Raw genomic sequence first — 22,768 nt, forward strand, 5'->3', positions numbered from 1 at the left:
TCCATACAGGTCCTTTGCCATGTGTCTATCATCCATCCAGTATAGATGACCAAACCAACAAAAATGTCTCTGTTTAAGAATAGTGATAAATATTAAACTTGGCAATTTTGCTTTCTCAAATACTTTGGTATCAGGGACTTGTATGTGAAATCAAACTAAGACAGGAGGTGTGGAAAGTGTTAAGTCTTCTTTCATGCCTTCTGTAGATGGTCCAGGTCTTGTCACTATACAGCAGCATGCTCAGGACACACCTTGTGCCATAATCAATGTTTTCTTTAGACTGATCCCTGATGGTTAGACCAAATTTATCACAAGCTAACACAAAGCTTTTGCAAAGTTTCTGGAGTGCCTACGTGAAACAAGCCCTGAGCTGTTGGCAAAAAGAAGTTCTAATTCTGCTTTTAGACAAGCAGTGTTGAAGAGTTTTCCATCTGATCTTGCATGGAGATGTTTACTCTCCGTGCTAGATGAGAAAGTATGCAGTGGATTTTATTTCAGTGACTAGGAGCATTTCTTCAAATTATGCTGCAAACCCATCCTTATCTTGTGCAGTCTTTTTACCAAAAGCTAAGATATTCATCCAGAATGCGCTCAATACTCCATCAGCATTCAGGAAGGGGCAATCAATGACATAGTTTCCCCGAGATTCATAGTGAATTGGAAACACCTTTCTTGGTCTTTTGTGTTGTTGGATGTTCATTTGTGTGCAACAACTTTGTTTAGTACAATGGAATTTCTGTAGTGAAAGCCTCACTTTGCAGTATACATGTGCATGGTCTGTGTCACAGTCTGCACCACGAAAACCGAGAGTATGGAGAACATCCTGCAAGTGTTTTCTAGAACTAACAATTAAATCCAGCTGGTGCTAGTGTCCAGATCTGGAGTGTCTCCACAAGACCTTTTGATGATGACTGCACTGAAAGTAAGTGTTGGTAATGCATGCTCCTTGGTTGGTACAGAACTAACCATTTGTAATTAATTTTTTCCACTCTATGGTGGCAAGAACCTAGCAGACACATCTCATGATCTGAGCCCACCCTAACAATGAACTATCCTAACAGATGCTTACTGATGATGCTATCAAGGTGCTTATAGAACAAATCCTTCTCTTCAGAAATGGAAGAAAGCATTGGGGCACATATATTGATGATATTGGCAAAATCACCTGTCATAGATATTCTTAGTGATATAATTCATTCTGATGTTGCAATGGGACCCTTGCCAATCACTTGATGTTTTTTCCACTGTGGACTGGGTGTAGGGTTTCCTCTCCTAGCCTTTGTAAAACCAAAAACTAGATGCTAGGTGGTAGCACCAGATGGAATTATTCTTTGTGGATATTGTTTTTCATTCCAACAGAGATCTGGCATTACCCCCATCAATCAGGGATTCCCGGTTTAGTCACTCGACCTGCAGAAGGTTGTACTGGGTTACATGGAACCAGTAGCAGGCCTTACATGCCTGACCTTATCCCTATGAGATACAAAGTCTTATTCAAGGTCTATGCCCTAATATTCAAAGTCCTCCATAAGATTAGTCCCAACTATTGAAAAGATCAATTCTCCCTCCATAACCATGAATTCCATCAACAGCTAAATTCCACTGGAATAATAAATGACACTTTCAACCAATGGGAGACGTTCATGAGTGCAGGAGAAAGAATTTTCATGGGGCTTGGATCTAAACTATGGAACTCACTCCTGCAAATAAATAGAACAGCTCTGTCTGTGTAAGCTCAAAAGCTTGTCTCTCTCACAAACAGAAGTTGGTCCAATAAAAGATAGTACTTCACCCACCTTGTCACAGCTCACACTGCATTCAAAAGCAAATGGAAAACCTCTTTTTTCAGCTTAGCTTTCTGTCAATAGCCACCCCCCCCCCCAGAGTTAACCTGACCCAATCAATAAATAAAAGCTCTGCCTAGCTGAGTTTAATCTGACAGGCAGAGATGGAACAGAGAGTTTACTTTACTTTAATTACTCAAGAGATGAGGACCCTATACACACTTAGATGTATATTTATATATAGACATAGAAAAGATATATAGATATTAGTCCACTCAAAGTGTCAACTTGGTTTCATTGAATCTTCCAGGCTACATGACCAGTTGTGTTGGTTTTGTTCAATGAGACAGATGTTATTTCCTCTCTTTAGTTTAAAAAATAAAATAAAATAAAATAAAATAAAATGGCTGGAAGACCTTTTCCCCTGGAGGTGAGAAAAGAGGAAGCAGGGGTTGGGACGTATGTGGCAGTGCACATGGACCGGGGGGTAATCCAGCAGAGAACTACTCTGAGTGGAAGTATGAGGATGTGTGTGTTGTTTATCTTAATGTACAAATCCTACACAACATCTTCCTATTATGCTAACAAATAAGAATTTAAAAATAAAAGTATTAATATTTATTTAAAAGATATTTAAAAGTAGGTGCACGTCTTGAAAAGAAGCAGTCCCTGAGTTTTTTTCAGTCTCTCCAAAAAATCATCTGTACTTCAGTGAAATTAAATTACTTGCAAAGGATTTTTTTAACAACTGGACTTGCAATCTTTTTTGCTTCTTTATGATGATGGAAGAGTTTCTTGTTTTCCCTGCCCATTTTTTAACCTTAGAACGACAGCTTTCTGTGCTTTTAAAGAAGGACCTTTTGGTCTCAGGAATTTTTATTGTAAGCTCTCACACCTTCACTGAAGGGGCAGAGGTGAAAACAATTACAGCCTTGCTCCGAAGTGTTCTTTAGTTGATGGAGTTGAATAGACGTTAACAAAAATAAAGTTTTAATCTTCCCTTCTCCTCTCAGTGGCTCAGCTTCCAGTCTTGTAATTCTCATGACCTCATCATTTCAATACTTCTAGCATAACTGGAGAGAATTTTAGGATAGATAAGACCTGCATTTCTAATATTTAAAAAAAAAAAGGCAGGAAAAATGTAACTTGGCACAATAAGTCCAATTGTTTTTCCTTTGTGGGTGACCGTTAAAAAGCATGCCCCTATTTTTGTTCCCTAATATCCTATTTATGAATGTCAAATACTGACAGTTTTAAGTTCAAAGCGTAATGCCTTTCTCATGGAAATCAATGGGAACCTGTTTCCATTTCAGTGTGCATGTTCACGGGTAAGATGGTTGTTACCTTGAATTCAGCTCAGAGCCATTCATTGCCATAGAAATGCTGACACTTTCACAGGTATATATTAGTAATATTAGATAAATACAAATTAATGCTATGGTTGGAGGAAACAGAACAAAAACCTGAGTTCTCCTTTAGCCCTTTCCATTTTATGGCTCTCAGGAAAAAAAAAATCTTCATGACTGATTTGACATAACTTTCTCTTTAGGAGGATTTGTTTCTTTCTGTGAATGTCCATGAGTTGTCACAATGTGCTTTTAATTCCAGTACTGCATGCAACTTTCTTTAATGCTTCATCTGCATTGGCAATAGGTACAATATAAATGATAATATATTTTAAATAAATATTAATTCTGAGAGTTCTAGATTTCAAAATTTGCATTCAGTTTCCTTCTTGCAACCAGTATTTTTGTATTTCTTTCATTCCAACTGAATGTGCAGCGGTAAGAGAGTATATTCTGTGTTTTGGATAGGGTTATACTCTAGTTCCTTTATGACTGGAGTTTTTCCCCTCATCCTTTCCCCTTTAGATAATATTCTTGCTAACTAGTTTGTTTTTCTTTTAAATTTGACGCACATATGGATTATTGTTTTCAGTGATGAGAAGTTTAAAAGGCTATCAGACATGTTTCACAATTGGACCTATGGAATCATATTGCAAATTTTCAACATAGGATAAAAAGTAATAAGCCTGTTCTGACAAGAAGGTTTGATTTTCAACTGAGTCCAGAATGTAAAGCTCTTTGGGAAAGGGCTATGCCTATGTTTGTACAGAATCTAGGTTCAGAGTTGCCATCCTGTTTGGGCCACTGAGCATCACTGTAATATGAATATCACAATCATATTTTTCAATTCCCAGGAAATTGCAGTTTTGGCCATTTTTTTTATTTCATTAAAAAAAAATATGAAACACGGATTTGTTTTTTATTGTGGCAGATTCCAGTATTTTTATAATTTCTAATTTTAATTATAATTAACTAATTTCATTTTTAATTAGAGAAGCCAAAACCTCAGACATGAACACCCCCAAACGTTGCGGGAAGTCCAGGTCCAAAGTGTGCAGCACAGACTCTTTTTAGTCAATTTTAGTCCTAGCAATTGTAGTTTCAGAAAATGAGTTCTATTACATCTTTCAATAACTGTAGCTTGTGTGATCATGATGAATTTTAAAATAATGCTAATTGTTTTAAACAGCAAGGATATGTACTGATCATTCTAACTGCAGATTCTCTTAGTGCTTTCGCATCACGAGTAAGACATTCTTGCCCTCAGTCCAGTATAAAATGCAATACATTGGCATTTCTAAGAAATTATTCTTGTCACAGTATATCTATCTAGGTACTTATATGGCCTCCATCACTGTAATATCTGAACATTTCCAGATAATTAAAACAGAAAAGCAAACCATACTCTCTCTGTTCCTTCCCCTACCCATAGGAGTAACTTGGAATAGTTAGTACAATGTGTGTGTGAGTGTGAGTGTGAGAGAGAGCAGGTTGTGTGTCCATAAGAAGCGCTTATTATGGGAAAGCTAAGTTGAAGAGAAAAGTTAAAAACAAACAGACAAACTGATTTCACAAAGGTCTTACTGGATAATTTTCATAAAACAAGAGGTTCAGATAATTGGGAGCTTTGTTGTTATGAAGCTCTTTAAAACCAGAGTGCTGAAGCTAGCACCTCAAATTCCTAAACTTCACTCAGGCAGAGTTTAGGAGCCTCTATCATGCAGAACATAGCTGCTCTGCAGGACTGAAGGTCCACGCGGGAGGCATGCTCCAGTCAGACAGTTAATAGCCCCAGGGAACATAACCAAATTTTGGTCAAACCTAGTGTTTTAGATAATTGCAGTTTGAATGTAATAGTGCATCTGTGAAAGAAAGTCAGTGAAATCTTAGGGACGTGTAGCTACCAGCTAGTCATATTAATGCAGAAGTATAGATGGTAAACCTTGAAGTGTACCAGGAAAGTACTGCTTGCAGATATCAGCATGAAGAAATTTTCATGGCAGACATCACTCGAGGATAAACTAAGTTTCCAAAGCATGAATCCAGGAGCTTAAAACAAAGTGTACATCTGCCGCCACAAAGAAAAGGGCAACTGCCAGCTTCTGGCTCATCTAGCTACAGCCCTACCATTGTGGGAGGGCCTGTCCAGACAGGGACATTCCACCTGCAGCTGCTGCCAATCACTCAGCTTCCTCACCCCACCCACAAAAGGGTATTAATAAAGGTGAGCTATAAAACCTGCTGTCCACAATGCAAGTTACTACTGCTCCTCTTACCTCTAGCCACATTCTTGCCTAGCAGATGACATCAGTGGAATGAGTCATAAAACATCTTCCTGTGCCAGCCGCTGCTATACCTGGCTCCAGCTGTACTTGTACACTTTCCCATCCTTGCCCAAGGCATGAACCCCACTCTTCTCCATCTCATTATTACAAACTTTCACAGACTTTCACCGTCTGTTTGGTTTTTTCCTTCTCTGACATAAGTCTTTTCAAATATCTGTTTTGTTTAAACTGGAAGACATATTGGGCTGGCTTTTCATTAGCCAATGTTTCTTTACAGTTCAGGTAATCACATATGTTTATTTTTATATATAAATACTGAATTTCTCTAAATAGTCCATGTGCTTTATTATTATTTTTGTTTGTATTATAATAGCGTCTGGAGGCTCCTACCATAATAAGGGCCTTATTGTGCTGAGCATACAATACATAGAGCCCTGGCTGATAGAGCAGTTATTAAGGCTAGGAAATGGTGGAAATGGAGAGTAAGAAATTGGGGGTTGTACCCCTTACTACTATTTCTCTCTGTCCTCTAAATTGTGACATCCTAACTTTACTAAGGAAATCAATCTCAGGAAGAAGGGACTCTGCTGAGCTACCTAGCCATTTGAAATTATATGTTTTTATCTCCCCAGCTAGGGCTACAGTCAGGGACAGCAGGAGAGAAATAAAACTCCCCACTCCTCTACTAAAAGCAGAGAGAGAAGGAGAGAGATAACTCCCAGCTTCAATCCATTTTAACCACTGTCCTCAGGTTGTAAACTTTGCTGACAGCTGTCATGAGGCCTAGCAAATGGAAGCTAATGACACCACGGAAGTTGAGATTCAGAAAAAGAAAGAGGTTTCTAATGCGATCAAGGAAATATTGTTACAGTACATACTGTACATTCTTGAGATTAATATTAAGAGTGAGTTGGGATCAGTCAGAGCTAGAATTTTGATTCAGGACTATCAATAACTAAGATTGTTGGCATCCATTCTGTCTACATAAATATATAATGGCTGTTTCACCCCTTTCTAAATCATGGGATATGTCTCTCTGAATATTTTAACACACCTGATCATATACTAGTACTATATTATCATTACTTATTATTTGTTTTGTATTTGCTTGATTGCTCATTGAGAGAAATTATACATGTAATTGCCATAGATGGCGCACGAGTCTTTTCTTTAGGGAAGGCTATGGAGCGCCAGAAGCTCCCTAGAAGTGTGGGGGGGGGCACTCCAGCACCCAGACCATGGCCCCACCCCTGTGAGGTCCCACCCCTTCTTGGCCTCTTTCCCCTGAGGCTCTGCCCCCACTCCGCCTCTTTCCCCCCTTCCCGTAGACCCCATCCTCACTACGCTGCCTGGTGCTTGGCCTTATGCTCTGCTACAGGGCTCCTCACTGCCCCCCCACTCCCGGCTCCTCACTGCCCCCTCCCCACTCCCTGGGTTCCTTACTGCCCTGAACACCCCCCCTCTGGCTCCACCCAGGCTCCTTACTGCCCCATACCCAGGGCTCATTGCTGCTTCACCATGCCCCCCAGGGTTAAGTCCTGTCCTTTCCTCCCTCTCACACCCCGTGAGGCCCTGGTAGAGGAAGGGGAAAGGCCCGTGCTGCAGCCGGGGGGCAAGGTGGCTCAGGGGTATGGCCGCCTGGGGAGCTTGTGGGGAGACAGGAGGTCCAGGGCTTCCACCACTTCCCCTTGCAGCGGGGAGGGCAGTGCGGCTTGTTCGGTTCCCCACCGCTGAGGGGCACAGGGAAGTGCTGCCTTCCCGGGTCACTGCCAAGGGGAGCTGGGCATGGGTGCATGGGCTGTGCCAGCAGCCGCACTGAGACCGCTCCACTGGCATTCTGCTCTGGGATCCCCACCTGGCAGAGCGCAGCACTGTGGACAGCCTGGAGATGTGCCTGTGGGTGAGCAGAGCCAGAGCACCATACCAGAGGCCGGCGGGGGGGAGAGGCAGAGTGGGGACGGGGCCTCAGGGCGGAGCAGGGGCAGAGCTCAGGAGAGGAACTTAGGATGTGACCCATGCTGCATCCAGCATTTGCCCCCTGCATGGCCAGTCTTTTTTATTCTGGGGAGGCTTAACTCAGTGGTTTGAGCATTGGCCTGCTAAACCCAGGGTTGTGAGTTCAATCCTTGAAGGGGCCACTTAGGGATCTGGGGCAAACATCAGTACTTGGTCCTGCTAGTGAAGGCAGGGGGCTGGACTCAATGACCTTTGAAGGTCCCTTCCAGTTCTAGGAGCTAGGTATAGCTCCAATTATAAAATATTAAAAGCCCTTTATACGTGCTACCCCTAGATAACTGCCTTTATATGTCTAGGATTTGTGAAATGTTACTTCATAATTGTGTAATGCTTTTGTGGATGGTTTTGTAACTAAAACAAAGGACTGTGGCACAGACAATCTGGATTCAATTCCTGGCTCCAGTAGACTTCCTGCATGACCTTGGATGAGCCACAATCTCTCAATCCCTCAATTTCCCATTTGTAAAATGGGAATAACAATGGCAGCACCGGTGTATAGAAGGTGCTGTGTTTTAAGCATAGCATCATGAAGACTTGTTCTGAGCAGTTAGCAACACAGTGCTTACAGTGCTGCTGAGCACCTTGTGCCCTGTCTATACTAGAGATCCCACAATTGCTAGCACAGGGGGGAGATGGATCAGTGATAGCAACAGTGGAGAAGTTTAGTAGGAAAAAACACACTAGTGTACATATAGCTGAAGACAAGATAGCTTTCTGAAATGCCAGCTAATGTCGTCAAAAGACAAACATGAAACACAGGGGAATGAAAACATTATTTTGGATGATTCCAACTGAAGTGAATATCTGAGAACGTCATGGATGGGGTTAAGAGGACAGAAAGAGAAGATAAAGAGAGAAGTTACACGAGGCATAGACTAGACTTTCATCCAAGGCTTAAAAACAAAATCTCTACCCCAAAATTAAACCACATTCATAGGTCCAAACCCAGCTCCCATTAAAGTCAATTTAAGTTTTGCCATTGACTTTAATGAAAGCAGGAAGATGCTCGAATCAACCAGCCAAGTTAAAGTAGGCAACTAACAGCCAGATTCTTCAGAATCAGATATACACAGTTCACAGCACAAATGCACAGATAAGAGAAAGACTAGTGTTCTGCAAGAAGAAATAACTCAGCAGCAACTGGGAGACATGGTCTACAACAGGGGTGGGACAGATCTGGCCTGCAAGCCATTTTAAGCCGCACCACGTGGCTCGGCCCCGCTCCAGCACTTCAGCTGGGGCACTGGGTCAGGGGCTGGACCACGCGGTTTGGCCCCACTCCGATGGGAGATGCAGGATGGTGCCTGCAGATGGGGCAGTGTGCAGAGCCACCTGGCCGCACCTCTGCATAGGAGCCATAGAAGGGACATGCCACTGCTTCCAGGAGCTGCTTCCAGGTAAGCGCTGCTCGGAGCCTGCACCCCTAAGCCTCTCCCCACCCCCGCCTCCTGCCCCAGCTCTGATCCCCCTCCCACTCTCCAAACCCTTTGTTCCTAGCCCAGAGTACCCTCCTGCACCCCAAACCTCTCATTCCCAGCCCCACCCTAGAGCCCACACCCCCAGCCAGAACCTGCACCCCTTCCTGCACCCCTGCCCCAGCTCTGATCCCCATCCGACCCTCTGAACCCCTTGGTCCCAGCCCAGAGCACCCTCCTACACCCCAAACTCCTCATTCCCAGCCCCAATTCATGGCCCGACATACAATTTCTATTCCCCGATGTGGCCTTCGGGCCAAAAAGTTTCCCCACCCCGGTCTAAAATGAGGCAAAGCAAAAAGGGTTACAGTCTGTCAGATGATTAATGATTCTATAAACTTACTTTTGTTTAGTCATTTAATCTTCTCATAAAAAGTAGCCACTTGCTGGAAATGAAGATGCAGCAATTTGAAATTAAGAGACCCAAGAGTAGAAGAAAAATAGACTTACTTCTCTTGATTGCTGCTCTAATGGATGACAGGGGTCCTTGGCTTAATAAAGAAAAGAAAGAAAATTAAGTACATCACTAATCCACAGGGAAAAAGACAAGTAGCTCACATTACTCATAGCTTCTGTACTAGATGGAAAGTACATTGTCATACACAAACTCACAGCACAGTATCTGGTTGTCTTTTACAAAAATAAAAAGGGCAACTTCATATTTTACAACAAAATTCTTGTTTCCCCGCATCTCTTATATTTGCAATTTGAGACAAATTTCTGTAGTCTATGTACCCACATCCAGGGCCGGTGCAAGGATGTTTTGTGCCCTAGGCGAAACTTCCACCTTGCACCTCCCCCCCCCACACCCTCACCCTGAGGTGCCCCCCCATGGCAGCTCCCCCCCTCCGCCCTGAGGCGCCCCCCTGCTCCAGCTCACCCCTGCTCTGCGCACGAGCACAAGCATCCCGAGCACGCCGTGGCTGCTTCACTTCTCCCGCCTCCCAGGTTTGCGGCGCCTAAGGTGATTGGCGCTGAAAGCCTGGGAGGCGGAAGAAATGAAGCAGCTCACCCCTGCCCCGCCTCCACCCCGAGCATGCCACGGCTGCTTCACTTCTCCGGCCTCCCAGGCTTGCGGCGCCAATCAGCTTAGGCGCCGCAAGCCTAGGAGGTGGGAGAAGTGAAGCGGCCAAGGCGTGCTCAGGGAGGAGGCGGGGCAGGGGTGAGCTGGGGCAGGGAGTTCCCCTGCCTACCACCCTCCCTCCTTACTTGCTGCAGGCAGCCCTCCCTGCGCTCCCCTGCCCCAGCTCCCTCTGCCTAAATGCCAGAGGCGAGCGGGGTGGCCAAAGATCCGGCCACCGCGGTCACTGCCGAAGAAAATGGCGCCCCCCAAATGCCAGTGCCCTAGGCGACCGCCTAGGTCGCCTAAACGGCTGCACCAGCCCTGCCCACATCCAACTCTTTCTAATGAAAAATAGTATATGATTTTAAATCTAAGGTCATGCAAAAACTGGAAGATGATTTTCTTTTAAACTATTATGTTTTCTGAATAGTGTGCTGAAGTTCAGATTAGTCACATCAGATTGGAAAACTTTGGAAGATTATCACAGTTCATATATTATCAGATTACTTAGCATTTTATAACTGGACATTCTTGTAAATAAGCAAAAATGCAAACAATAAAATCCCACACTTCATTTGCTAAGCATTTTCAACAGCTACTTTAAAAAACGATTTTATCTTCACATTCAGCTGGGTTTGCAGCTTTCATTAACAGCTTACAGGGGAAAAACCCATGACTGGAAATTTGTTGATATGCAAGGACAGACAAATCCGTTTCTTTCTGGCAACTCATTTGTTTTCTTACTAGGGCTAAGGTCATTGATACTTTCCTTATGAGATACTTATTTAATCTAGACATAACAGTGTTCCTTACTCTGCATCCACAATCCAGAAAAACTTGAGAACATTCACGTTTTTAAAGTAGTATATTAACTTCAAGAACATAATATTAAGAATCTGGCAAAACATTAAGCCACAAGAAGTCTTAAAATCACTCACTAATAACCCTATTCTGAAGCCAAACGTGTTTTACATAGTACAGATAAAAAAATAAATCCCAACTCTTTAGTGAGAATTCTGTGGGAAAACCAATATTCATGTTAAAGGCTAAAGACTAATTTGTACCAAATACAGTATATTTAATACAGTGTCTTTAATACAAACAGCTGACTTTACATAAGACTTTTCCACCCCTGCAGCTCCACAAGTGGTACCAATAGCGTGAGTATTAGTGTAGACAGACAACTGGCATAAGGCCTGGCAGTAATGGGAGACTTTAACTACCCAAACATCTCTTGGAAAAGTAATCCAGCAAAACATGTTTTTCAATCAATTCTCGGAATGTAGGGGGGACAATTTTTTGTTTCAGAAATGGAGGAAGTTACCTTTAGTAGTTGTCCAGAAGGTGACTGAGGACCAGTGGCGGATTTAGAGTTAGTGGGTCCCCGTGCACAGCTTCATTTTTGCCCCCCCCCAAAACCCAGCCAAGAAAAAGAACATTCCCTCCTATCTCCTCCCCACTTTTCATTCTTTTGTTCTTCATCCTCCTCCTATATTATAAGTAATAGGAAGTAAATGAAAATAAAGTGAGGTACCTTGATTGTTTTGGAGTCTAACTTTTTTTCCCAGAGACCATTTGAAAATTGCTGAGCTTCTCGGCGGACCACTTAATGATCTTTCCAAAAGTTGTTTGTACCATTAGCTAACTATTGTAAAGTGCTTTGAGTAAGAGCTCTTTATTTAAAAAAAAATAAAATAAAAAATCGTAATAACCTTTCCTCAGTCCACCTGAATGAAGTTCTTGGACCACAGTTTGAGAACTTCTGGTCTAGATGAAAGCTTGTATTTGCATTACGCTAACATGAAAAATGTGTAAAAATAAGAAGTATAGATGATGCATGAATGGAAAAATAAAGAAGTTAACTTCCTCTGAAGAAACATTCAAATTTTGGGGGGGGGGGAATGTATTCAGATAATTTTGTAAAGAAAAAGTGTAGAAAAAAGCTGTCAATTAAGTTATCGTAAGTAATATTTTGTTAAAAGGCACTTTCAATTGTCAATATTGCCGAACTTGTCAAATGTTCCTGACTCATCGTATTTCGCAAATAATTTTTAACTCATTTCAATACAGAAAAAGAACGTACACCAGAAGCATTTGTGACAGGTATTGTTAAAAATATTTTCAGAATGGTTTCTACTTGTGGAAAGGTTGCCTGCAAACCGTCACGTACAAGTCTATACAAATCAACTGGTGATCTTGAAGCACAAACCTCATCATTTTCAATAAAATGAATGAAATGTTTCGCTTCATCTTAAAAAAGATTTGTGTCTATGTCCTCTCGGTAGAATTTACTTAATTTCTTACTGTAATGGCTTTTAGCATTTTTGTCCATACTTCTGTCAAAAACCACACAAAATAAATCAACAGTTTTCTTTAGAGATTTACCTCCATTCTGCAATTGCACTATTATTGTGCCACAAATAACACTGACCATCTCAACGATGATCTTCTCTTTCCCTTTTAAATTGATTTAATTGTCTCTAGTTTAATCAAAAAATAACTTCCTGCTTTTTTTACGCTCATCAGATATATCAGAGGAACCTATCTTTTCTGTTAATGTTAGTGCCTCTGCTTCCACTGAGCCATAGCCATTTTGAACGTCCATGACAAAACTTAACTGAGGCTAACAATTGTACAGCATTCAATAAATGTGTATCAACCTTTTGCAGCAATTTGCTAATTGCATTCATTCTTTGAAATAAACAGTTCCACAAAAGAGTAAGAACAGCAATATTGTATTTTTCAAACTTTTCTGCTAAAGATTTTGCTTCAGTTTTTGCATGCAATTTTTCAGAATTTGATGTGGCTATGTCTCATAAGGTTTTCTTTATATCATCATAGCTCATTTTCAAAGCCAAAACAGCATCTGAACGAGCAGACCACCTGGTGTCACAAATTCTTTTGGCTGTCAAATGTTTTTCATTTGCCTGCTCCAAGTGTGATTGTAGCATACTCCACCGATGCGTGGAAACCAAAAAAGAGGCATACATGTTTTGAACAAAGTCAAAAAAATTTGTAGCTCCCTCACAAGGTTCGGCTGCAGAGATGCAGATTAAATTTAAGGAATGGCTGGAACATGGTGTGAGTAAAGGAGAGGGGCTTGCATTGTCCAGTCTTTATTTTCCTGCCATATTTGTGGCATTATCAAAGCTCTGCCATGGCAATTTTTGATGTCCAAACCTATATTTGCAATTATTTTCAAAACGGTTGTCTCTAGACATTCAGAAGTGCAGGATTTTAGCGGGACAAAACAAAGAAATCACTCCACAACTTCACCACTGCCGGTCACATATCTTAAAATTAATGTTAATTGGTCTACATGACTCACATCTGGTGTTGAATCGACCATTATGGAATAGTACGCAGCATCCTTTATTTCATCAGTGAATTGGTTTCTGAGCCTCTCTGTCATTATAGTGATGAATTCATCGTAGGTTTGGTGTGTTAAAAAGTTCTTCTTCCCTGAGCCACAATACTGATAATTTTTCAAATGTTTTTTGAGAAAATTGTCAAATTCACTAAGATATTCAAGGTAGGTTAAAAAATAACCTTTTCAATTTGACAATGATGACTCATTATGTCCTCTTAGAGGTAGTCCCAAAGAAGACAACAGTTTGACTGTGGCAACAACACGTCTCAGCACTTTCCTCCAGTAAGAACACTCCTTTTCAAACTGAGCCAATAACACAGAATCAGTTCTTACACTTTTGAATGAACTTACATATAGCATTAATACGAGCTTTGGAAGTTTCATGATCAACAATATGTCTTGCAACTTTTCTCCAATTGGAGTGCCCGTCGAAGAATGTTTGTTTTCCTTTACTATGGTCAGGGAATAATTTGCAAACATATCAGTAGACTGACTGCCTGAGTGGTTTCCAGAAGGGGAAAAAAAAAAAATCAACTAAATTCTCATTTCTGTCTTCCCATTTTTTTTCATGCTCAGAAAAAGGGACTCATGAACACCTATAAATTGCTTTTGTCCTGCACCTCTACTCTTATCTCAAATTTTCCATATTACCTACATTTTTTGGTTAATTTACTAAGAAATATTCTATCAAATCCAATTAAACAGATTTTGGCCATAATGCAATGTCTTCAGGGAAGGTTTCTTCCCTTACTTTGACAAAATTACCAATATTTTGTAGTTCCGTTGTCACTTCAGAGTCCACTTGTTCAACTTTTGCAATTGTTGTGGTATCCCAACTTGGCAAGTGATCAGATAATTCAGATGTTTCCACACCCATACTTTTTGATGACTGTCCACTACTCAATACTTCAAGCTTTTTAAAATATGACGATAAACTCTCGTTTTGCTTAGCTTTGTCTTCCTACCTCGCCTTCATTTTTTTGCGTTTTTGACTGCCAGACTCATAATGTCGCTTCATTATTGCTAAAAAACTGACCTTGATTTCTGGCAGATTAAAAATGTCTGAAAGAGCAGAGGTGTAGCCTGTGTGGGCCGTGGACTGCCCAATTAGGTTTAACACAGTTAATCCCACATTTTTTATCGGGCTCTGTAAAAATGGGATTTTGAATCATTACATCCTAGTGACAAATTACAGGCACTGTTGCAAAGTGCGGGGGAGGATGCTTTTGTTCAATTGGATAATTGATCAAGCAGACAGACTTTGACTGGCAAATGATGATTTCCCTTAGTTGCTGTTACTTCTTTGCTAGACTACTTCAAAAAACCACGTTTCCACAGTTCGCAAAATAAGTTCGCAGAATGCAGAAAGCCTGGACCACTTTGCGACTTGCAACAGTTATTACATTCCGTAATTTGTCTGATTTGTCCTGCATTTTGGGGCCCCCAATTGTTAGGAGCCCTGTGCCACTGCACAGTTTGTTTCATGGTAAATCCGCCACTGCTGAGGACTGGTAACATGGTCCTGCCACTTACTGGAGCAGAAGCATAGTCTACACCAAAATTCTAGATCCCGTGAAATTTTACGGTAGAAATTCAGAAGGCCATAGAAGAAAGTTCTCATATTAACCCCCATCTTCTCCAAATTAACTAATAATTTCTCATGTGTAACTGTATCAAATGCCTTACTGACATCCAGGTAGATTAGAGCTACTGCTTTTCTTTTGTCTAAAAAATCAGTTATCTTCTCAAAGAAAGCTAATAGTAATTTTGTTACTACCTCTTAAATACAATAATTGAAACAACTGTAGAAAAATCTACAATTACTTTTATCATTTAGGCTACTTACCTTTTGCAGTTCACCAGGCTTGGACTAGGAAACATCCTAACAGCCCTTTCTTATCTTAATCACCTATTAATCACTCTGTTTATAAACAAAATTCTGACTCCCTTCCTCAGGGGTGCAAGATGGGAGCTGCGCTCTTCTGATCTCCTCTGCAGAACTCATTACATTGTGCACTCAGGCTGCCTGAGGCTTGCAGTTGAGAGCGGGGGGCAATGCCCCCCATGTCACTCCCCAAAATCTGCCTATGGGAGTATTATACCAGTACTACTCACTCAGCATTGGATACCTATCAAGTTTCAAGTGCAGATCAGGGAAAAATCCTTCCAACATAGCAACCATTTTCCTACTGGATAAGCAGGGCTCTGTTATTCCTGGAGTCTGGCCCTTCTAATAGCAAGCTAAGAAGGAGGAGAGGATGCAGTTATAAAAATTGTATTAAGATGTTAAAAAAAAAAGTGAACAGTACAGAGTTTAAGCATAGAAGTTTCTGCTTATCAGGGAATAACATACGATTATCAAGTGTGCAAAATTTGGTTTAAGATCGGGTGGCATAAAGAATACATAATCTGCTACTTTTGATCAAAGTATTTACACTGTACACATCACTGAGATATTCTAGAGGGCATTCCTTGTGCAAGAATAATCTGAGATCACACCAAGATGCTTTAGAAACTGGGGTAAAATTACTGTTCCTAATAACCCTAATGCACATCTATCATTTTAAGTATGAATTCATGCTGACAACGATAGCGTAAAAATACTAGGTCAAGTCAATTACAACAGTGCAAATGTGTACATGTAAATACAAACCACATTAACTTCATTGAGTTGCACTGGTGATACTGACAGGAAAATTTGGCCTGTGCAAGATAGCTAAGATGACAAGAAACAAAGGGTTAAAAAAAATCCTAAGGGAAGAGCCAACACTTTTGAGATAGCAAAACAGATGGGAAATATTTGCCATTTAATACAATTCACAGGGTCTTGTTTACAGGCAGGGCAACATGACTGTGCAAGATCTACTGATGTAGCTAAAAGATATGGACTGAAGTTTACTTCTGACAGCATGGTGCATTACTCCAATTGCTTGTAGTACTGTTTTCATAAATATTTTAGTGGATAAACTAAAACACCTTGAAGCCACTACACTATACTTTCATCCTGACATATATTTCCCTGTGCATTCAGATGAGACTGCGGGTTTGTCTATACCTACAGCGCTTAGCACTTAGTGAAGACTTTACCTACACTGATGGGAGAGTTCCCATCAGCACACACACTCCTCCTTCCCAAGAGGTGGTAGCTCTGTTGACAGGAGAAGCCCTCCCACTAACATAGCGCCACCAGGAGTTAGATTGGTATAATAGTGTTGCTCGGGGCGGGGGAGGGGTTCCACCCCTGAGCAATGTAGTTATACCATCGTAGGTTTGTGGTGCAGATCAGGGACAAGTAGCTGAATGGATTTTGCTTTGGATCATTATGATTAGATATAAACAGAGACCCACACAGGAAAGTCGATAGGTCTGGATCTACAAGCGTTACCTAGCAGCTCTGGGTTCTTGGGGAACCAGGGAGCAGTACCCAAGTACCCAGCCTCTCTGACTCACAAAAGACCTCCACCCCTACCCCCACCCCAGCCTCTGCTTGAACCAAATCTGCATCAGAAGACAGACTTACAAAAAGCAATGAAAAGGCAGTTGGAGACACACCTAAACCCCTGGGATAAGGATAACGGGATTAAGGAAACTCCCCTAGCCTCATTTGCATCGAAGCTGGGACAAGGAGGCATCGCCATTAGTATACAGAATGGAGAACACAGATTCCAAGGCAAGAACCACATGGAACTCTAGGACCAGAAAAGCAGGGAAGCATTGTATGATGGGGGATCTCTGCTCCAGATGTTAATGAACCTATGCCTGCACACACCGAAGACAGCGGCAGCTCAGTCAGTTGCCCCTGTTTCCGGCAGCACTTCGGCGGAGGGTGCAGGGCCCCTCTTCCGGATGCTGCAGGGCCCTCTTAGGTGCGGGGCCCTCTTAGGTGCGGGGCCTAATTCCCAGGAATCGGGGGAATCGCCCTAAAGCCGGCCCTGCTCCCTTGTTCACCCAAACAAATCTAGTGTTCTCCCTTGAACCATTGTTGTTTCTCTACAAAAACTCATACCCATGCTCAAGTAAGTGTTCTGATGCCTCGATCCAAACTCTGCATCTGTTCCATTGGGACTTATCTTCTCCTGACTGATCATGCTGGGGGCTCTGCCTGTTTCCAGCACTCCAGACCCTCAGCTACCACCACCACCTAGGACCCCTGATCAATTCAAGCATCATGGAGTGGTGAGAACCCCCCCCCCCCCTCTCACTAGGTACAGCCTTCTGACCCTGACTTATGTGATCAGTTAGTTTTGTAAACCTGACTTTTATAATCAAATTTAAAGTTAGATTTAATATTATATCTGTTTTGTTTGTTTGGGTCCCGTATGGTTATTACCTGACAAATAACTTTCATGATTAAGCTGGTTGCTTCTCTCTTCCCCCCTCCACTCCCCATGGGTGGTGGGGTTTTTTGGTTTCCTCATTCACTCTGCAGCAACGCTCCTTGTACCTAAGCTAAAAGATCCCTGCAGCACCCAAAAATCCTGGGGGGTTTGCTCATCAAGTGGGTTACTACAGAATAATTGTAATGTAAAAGTGGGGAATAGAGATGTGCTGAACCAGGGGCATATGAGGGTGGCAGATAGAAAGTGCTGCTCGACCCTGCCTGCTCAGGCATGCTCTATTCCGGTGTGGTACCGATGGCATGTGAGGGTGAGAGCTTGGAGGTGCTGTTCGAGGGCATATGAGGGTGAGAGCTTGGAAGTGCTACTTAACCCAGGCTACTGAGTCCAGGGACATACAAGGGGTCAGCTTGGGAATGCTGATTAACCCACTCCTCTCAGACGCACTCTGTTAATGTGTGAGTGCGAGTCTGATTCTGGGGCTGGAGGAACCCAGCCCTGGGGAACCTAGGTCCTGCAGGATAGCTCCATTGGGAGGGAACTTGCAGCAGGGAGAAGTAGAGCTCCGCATGAGAACACAAGTGACACAAGCAGTACAGACGCCCCACCTCCACCCACCCCGAGGAGTAACCCTAATAAATGAGCATACCCCAAAGTAACGGGCAAAGCTGGTAATCATAGAATAGAATCACAGAATATCTGGGTTGGAAGGGACCCTCAGGAGGTCATCTAGTCCAAACCCCTGCTCAAAGCAAGACCAATCCCCAGACAAATGTTTGTCTCAGATCCCTAAGTGGCCCCCTCAAGAATTGAACTCACAACCCTGGGTTTAGCAGGCCAATGCTCAAACCACTGAGCGATAGAAGCCACATCTATACTGGGTGTACTTTACTGGTATGGGAAATTGTATACTACAGTAGTAAAGCACTCTTGCTGTGGATGCAGCTGACACCAATAAAAGTGTGCTTTTACTCATATAACTGCATCTACACTAGGGGCTTCTGCCAACACAGCTATGACTGTCAGGGATCATGCCTCTTCACACTCCTCACTGACAGCTGTGCTTGCAGAAGTCATAGAATACCTGGGTTGGAAGGGACCTCAGGAGGTCATCTAGTCCAACCTCCTGCTCAAAGCAGGACCAATCCCCAGATGGGTTTTTACCCCAGTTCCCTAAATAGCCCCCCCTTCAGGACTGAACTCACAACCCTGGGTTTAGCAGGCCAATGCTCAAACCACTGAGCTATCCCTCCCCTTGTCTGTAGTGTAGTCTTTGCTTAATGCCTTATCGTCACTGCAATGTTAGCTCAAGTTATCTACACTTGAGTTAGCTCCTCTCAAGTTAACCTAGTTCAAACAAGATTGGTCACACTATAAAACACACAAACTGCACAGTGTATGAGATTGCACTGCACTACTAGCTCCAGGATCCGCAGCAATCAGCTTCAACCCATAACCAGTGATGGGACAGCTAGCTCAAGTTTAAAGCTCCACTTAACTCAAGCTAGAGATTTGTGTGCATGCCTGGGAGTCAGGTTAAGGACAACACTCACGTTATACCTTGAGCTAACACTGCAGGGAAGACAAGCCCTAAAGGAGTCTTAACTATCATTTAATTGATCGTAAGGGTGGGATTTTCTGAAGTGCTGCATGTTAGCCTAACTCTGCTCCCAATAAAATCAATCCACTTCAGTGAGAGCAGAGTCAGGCCAATGCAGAGTCCTTTAGAAAATCCCACCCCAAGTGACTCTCGTGCCCTAAACCTACTTAATCTATATTCAGAATGTGTCACTCAAAAAGTCAATATGAAAAAGCTGGAGCTTCTAACTTTAGGTAAATGAGTAGTATTCCTAAAGGGAAATGAGCCTTTATAAGACAAACTGTGGTTTCCTAATTTTTGTAATTGTATGTTTACTCTCCTTCAGCTCACTCACATTAATATATTCGCAGGGACAGTCTGTAAAATAGCAGATTTATTAGTCCATATGCACCTTTAACTCTAATATGGTGAAGCCTATTATCTAATCATTTCCCCCCAAAAAAACTTATCACATAGTAAATGTAAACCAACAAGCAAAAATGTTGTGTGAGAACATAAATACACCCCCACACACACACACCCACACACAGTGTCTCTCAAATTAGTTGCTTATATGCTTTAAAAACCAGTTTCCAGGTAGTAGAAATACTAATTTTAAAAGTATTTCTCAACTGTTAAAGTCTTACAAAAACAAAACTATCTTCGTATACGATCACAGCTTGCGCCGAGTAACTGCTGATTCATTCAGTTACACCCTACAGTACATGAGAAACACAAACTTTTAACAGTGGCCTCTAAAGAATGTGCACTGCACAGAAATTCTAAGTTTCCCCCACCCTGCACCAAACCTGTCTTTCCAGATACAACAACACTGTATGCAGAGCTTTGCCAAAGAAATGCCAGGTTTGCCTACAATAATTCCCCCAAATCACTGCCATTTCTCCCACAGTATGTTGGACACTGACACTTTACTGTAAGAGATGCACCAAATGATTATCAGAGATGATCTCCATTGTGGAGAAAAACGAACGACTGTAGTTGCAAAACTTTTAGAGCCAAGTCGAAATGCATTCCTGAAAACTGTTTATATTCACTGCTCACTACTCATACATGAAAATTCAGCTGTTTGGAGAATGAGGTCAGCCAGAAAAAGTCTGTAAAACTCAGAACTTAAAGAGGGAGTGGTGGTGGACATTTAAGAATATTAATTGCTTTTTAATAGATATGTTCTTCTTGATTTTAATTTAGTAATCTCCAGGATTATTATGTATTTTACAGTATTTCCAGAAGCCCCAGTCAGGATCAGAACCCGTATTATTCTGATCACTATACACCCATATTAAAAGACAAGTCCCAGCACTGAAGGGCAGACACATTTTAAACAAACATCACAAAAAGTAGGAAGGTAGAAGAATAGATAAGGGAAGTCTAAAGATCTGGGTAACCAATTCAAATCTGTCCCAGGTAGTAATAACTAAACACCTTTACTTACTGAAAGGTGTTGGATAACTATCTGGAAAGTAGTTGATGGTGTCACTCCAGTTCACTGTGGACAGGTGTCCACCCAACAGAACTGGCACCCTTGTTACCAATTTTATAGCTCAGTGGTTTGAGCATTGGCCTGCTAAAACCAGGATTGTGAGTTCAATCCTTGAGGGGGCCACTTAGGGATCTGGGGCAAAAATCAGTACTTGGTCCTGCTAGTGAAGGCAAGGGGCTAGACTCAATGACCTTTCGGGGTCCTTTCCAGTTCTAGGGGATAGGTATATCTCCAATTATTATTATTATTTATTATTATTATAGAAGAGGGATTGATCAGATGTGAAGACTGAATTTCTCTGTTATCCAAAGCAGTAGGGGTGTGGTGTGAAAGTTTGTACTGCTGCTGACTGTTCCAGGACTTTAAAGTATTTATGAGCAGCCCTAAAATAAAGCAATAAACTTATGGGAAAAAAGCAGTAAAAATAGATTCCACATGCAAGTTTCCCAGGAACAGTTTTTAAAAAAGGGAAGAAATAGTATTTTTAGAAATCAAAAACAGCTTAAACAGTGTGTTTAAAAACATGTTGCTCAGAGCTTCAGTCTTCTGCTCAGTGAGCAGTATGCACAGACACAAAGCAAGAAGTCATCCAAGCCCCCTTCAGCTACATAAGCAAGGGGAATACTGCAGACTATACAGTTGATTCTTACTTTCTGTTTAGAGCTAAAATTACATCCTTAAACCAGTGCCTCTCTTTGTCAACTGCAACATAATAGCTACCATTTCATTTTTGCAATTACTGCACCATACTTCTTATGCAAAACTTTAGCAATTCAAACAGAATTAAATGGCTAGATGAAAGGGAAACAGCATTTTTTGCATTACAATTGATTTTTCTTTTGTTACTAACAATGAAAAACATCCGCTAAAAAGTACAAGCATAAAAACATTATTCCCTTCGAATGGATTTTGTGCATTATTGAATGTTAGCAGTCAATATCTATGACAATTGTGTCCCTTCATCTTTTTGTGCCAAATTGATAATGAATGGCAAAATAGGAAATGATGTGTCCAATGAAGCGTTATTTATTATTTAAATAAATAAAATAAAATCCAAAAAAATAACTTGCAGAATTTACCATTTAAAAGAAAAATAGAATCATAACATGCTCAAATCACAAACACACAGAGAAAAATAGCAGATATCTAAATAAATGTTTATTCTTTAGGATCTTGACCCTTCCCTGCACTCAGTGAAGTTTCTTTCGGGGGTACTTTCCAGCCACTACATTTCTGTTGGCATACTGATGCACCTTCATGGTGTGAAACAAAAGTAAATTTGAGATTATCTGCCTTAATGGATGCAGGTTAGATCTGTGAAAATGAGGAATGTCCTGCATATTTCAGTTTGTTTGCAGTGTTGTTGTAGCTGTTTTGGTCCCAGGATATTTGAGAGACAAGATGGGTGAGGTAACATCTTTTATTGGACCAACTTCTGCAGGTGAAAGAGACAAGCTTTCGAGCTAGTCAGAGCTCTTCATGTCTGACACAAGGGTATCCAGGTCTGTATTTCAGAACAGATGGCAGCCTCTTTTAGCAATGGGAATTTGTGAGTAGCCTAACATCACCCCTGCATCTAAACAGAGTCAAATCCTATATTTGTTGCATATACATACTAAGGACTTGTCTGTGCTGAGGATTCGCCCTAACTACTGCTATTTGCCCCAATTTCAGCCATCTGTGGCAAGCAGCAAGTATGGCTGCATCAGTGCTACCCTTTAATGTAAATAGGCAAAGCCACTATTTGCACAACTCAATCCTAACCTTTCTCGAAGCCAGGATAAGATGAAACAGAGCAAATCAGATCTTATAGCAGTTTACCATCCTCTACACTAGGGATTTGCATTGGTGCAGCTGCACCGGTGTCTTGTCACAGATGGCTGAAACTGGGGCAAATCCCCAGCATAGATAAGGCCTAAATCCAAACAATACCAGGCATACTTTACACAAAATGCCTCTGAATGGGAAGATAGCCAATTCCCCCCCCCTGCATCTTATGTAACATAACAATA

At 41.7% G+C, this 22,768-nt stretch overlaps 1 protein-coding gene across 4 annotated transcripts in view; it reads right to left on the bottom strand.

The window, feature by feature from the left end:
• Positions 1-22,768, bottom strand: part of SH3D19 (SH3 domain containing 19) — a 124,618-nt gene that overhangs the window by 53,089 nt on the left and 48,761 nt on the right. For all 4 annotated transcript variants that reach the window (XM_039540988.1, XM_039540991.1, XM_039540990.1 and 1 more), the window contains exon 3: positions 9,357-9,397. In XM_039540988.1, coding sequence (XP_039396922.1) covers positions 9,357-9,397 — 41 coding nt within the window. The remainder of the gene's footprint in view (positions 1-9,356; positions 9,398-22,768) is intronic.

This window comes from Mauremys reevesii, linkage group 5 (assembly GCF_016161935.1).
Source record: "Mauremys reevesii isolate NIE-2019 linkage group 5, ASM1616193v1, whole genome shotgun sequence".
Taxonomy (NCBI): domain Eukaryota; kingdom Metazoa; phylum Chordata; order Testudines; family Geoemydidae; genus Mauremys; species Mauremys reevesii.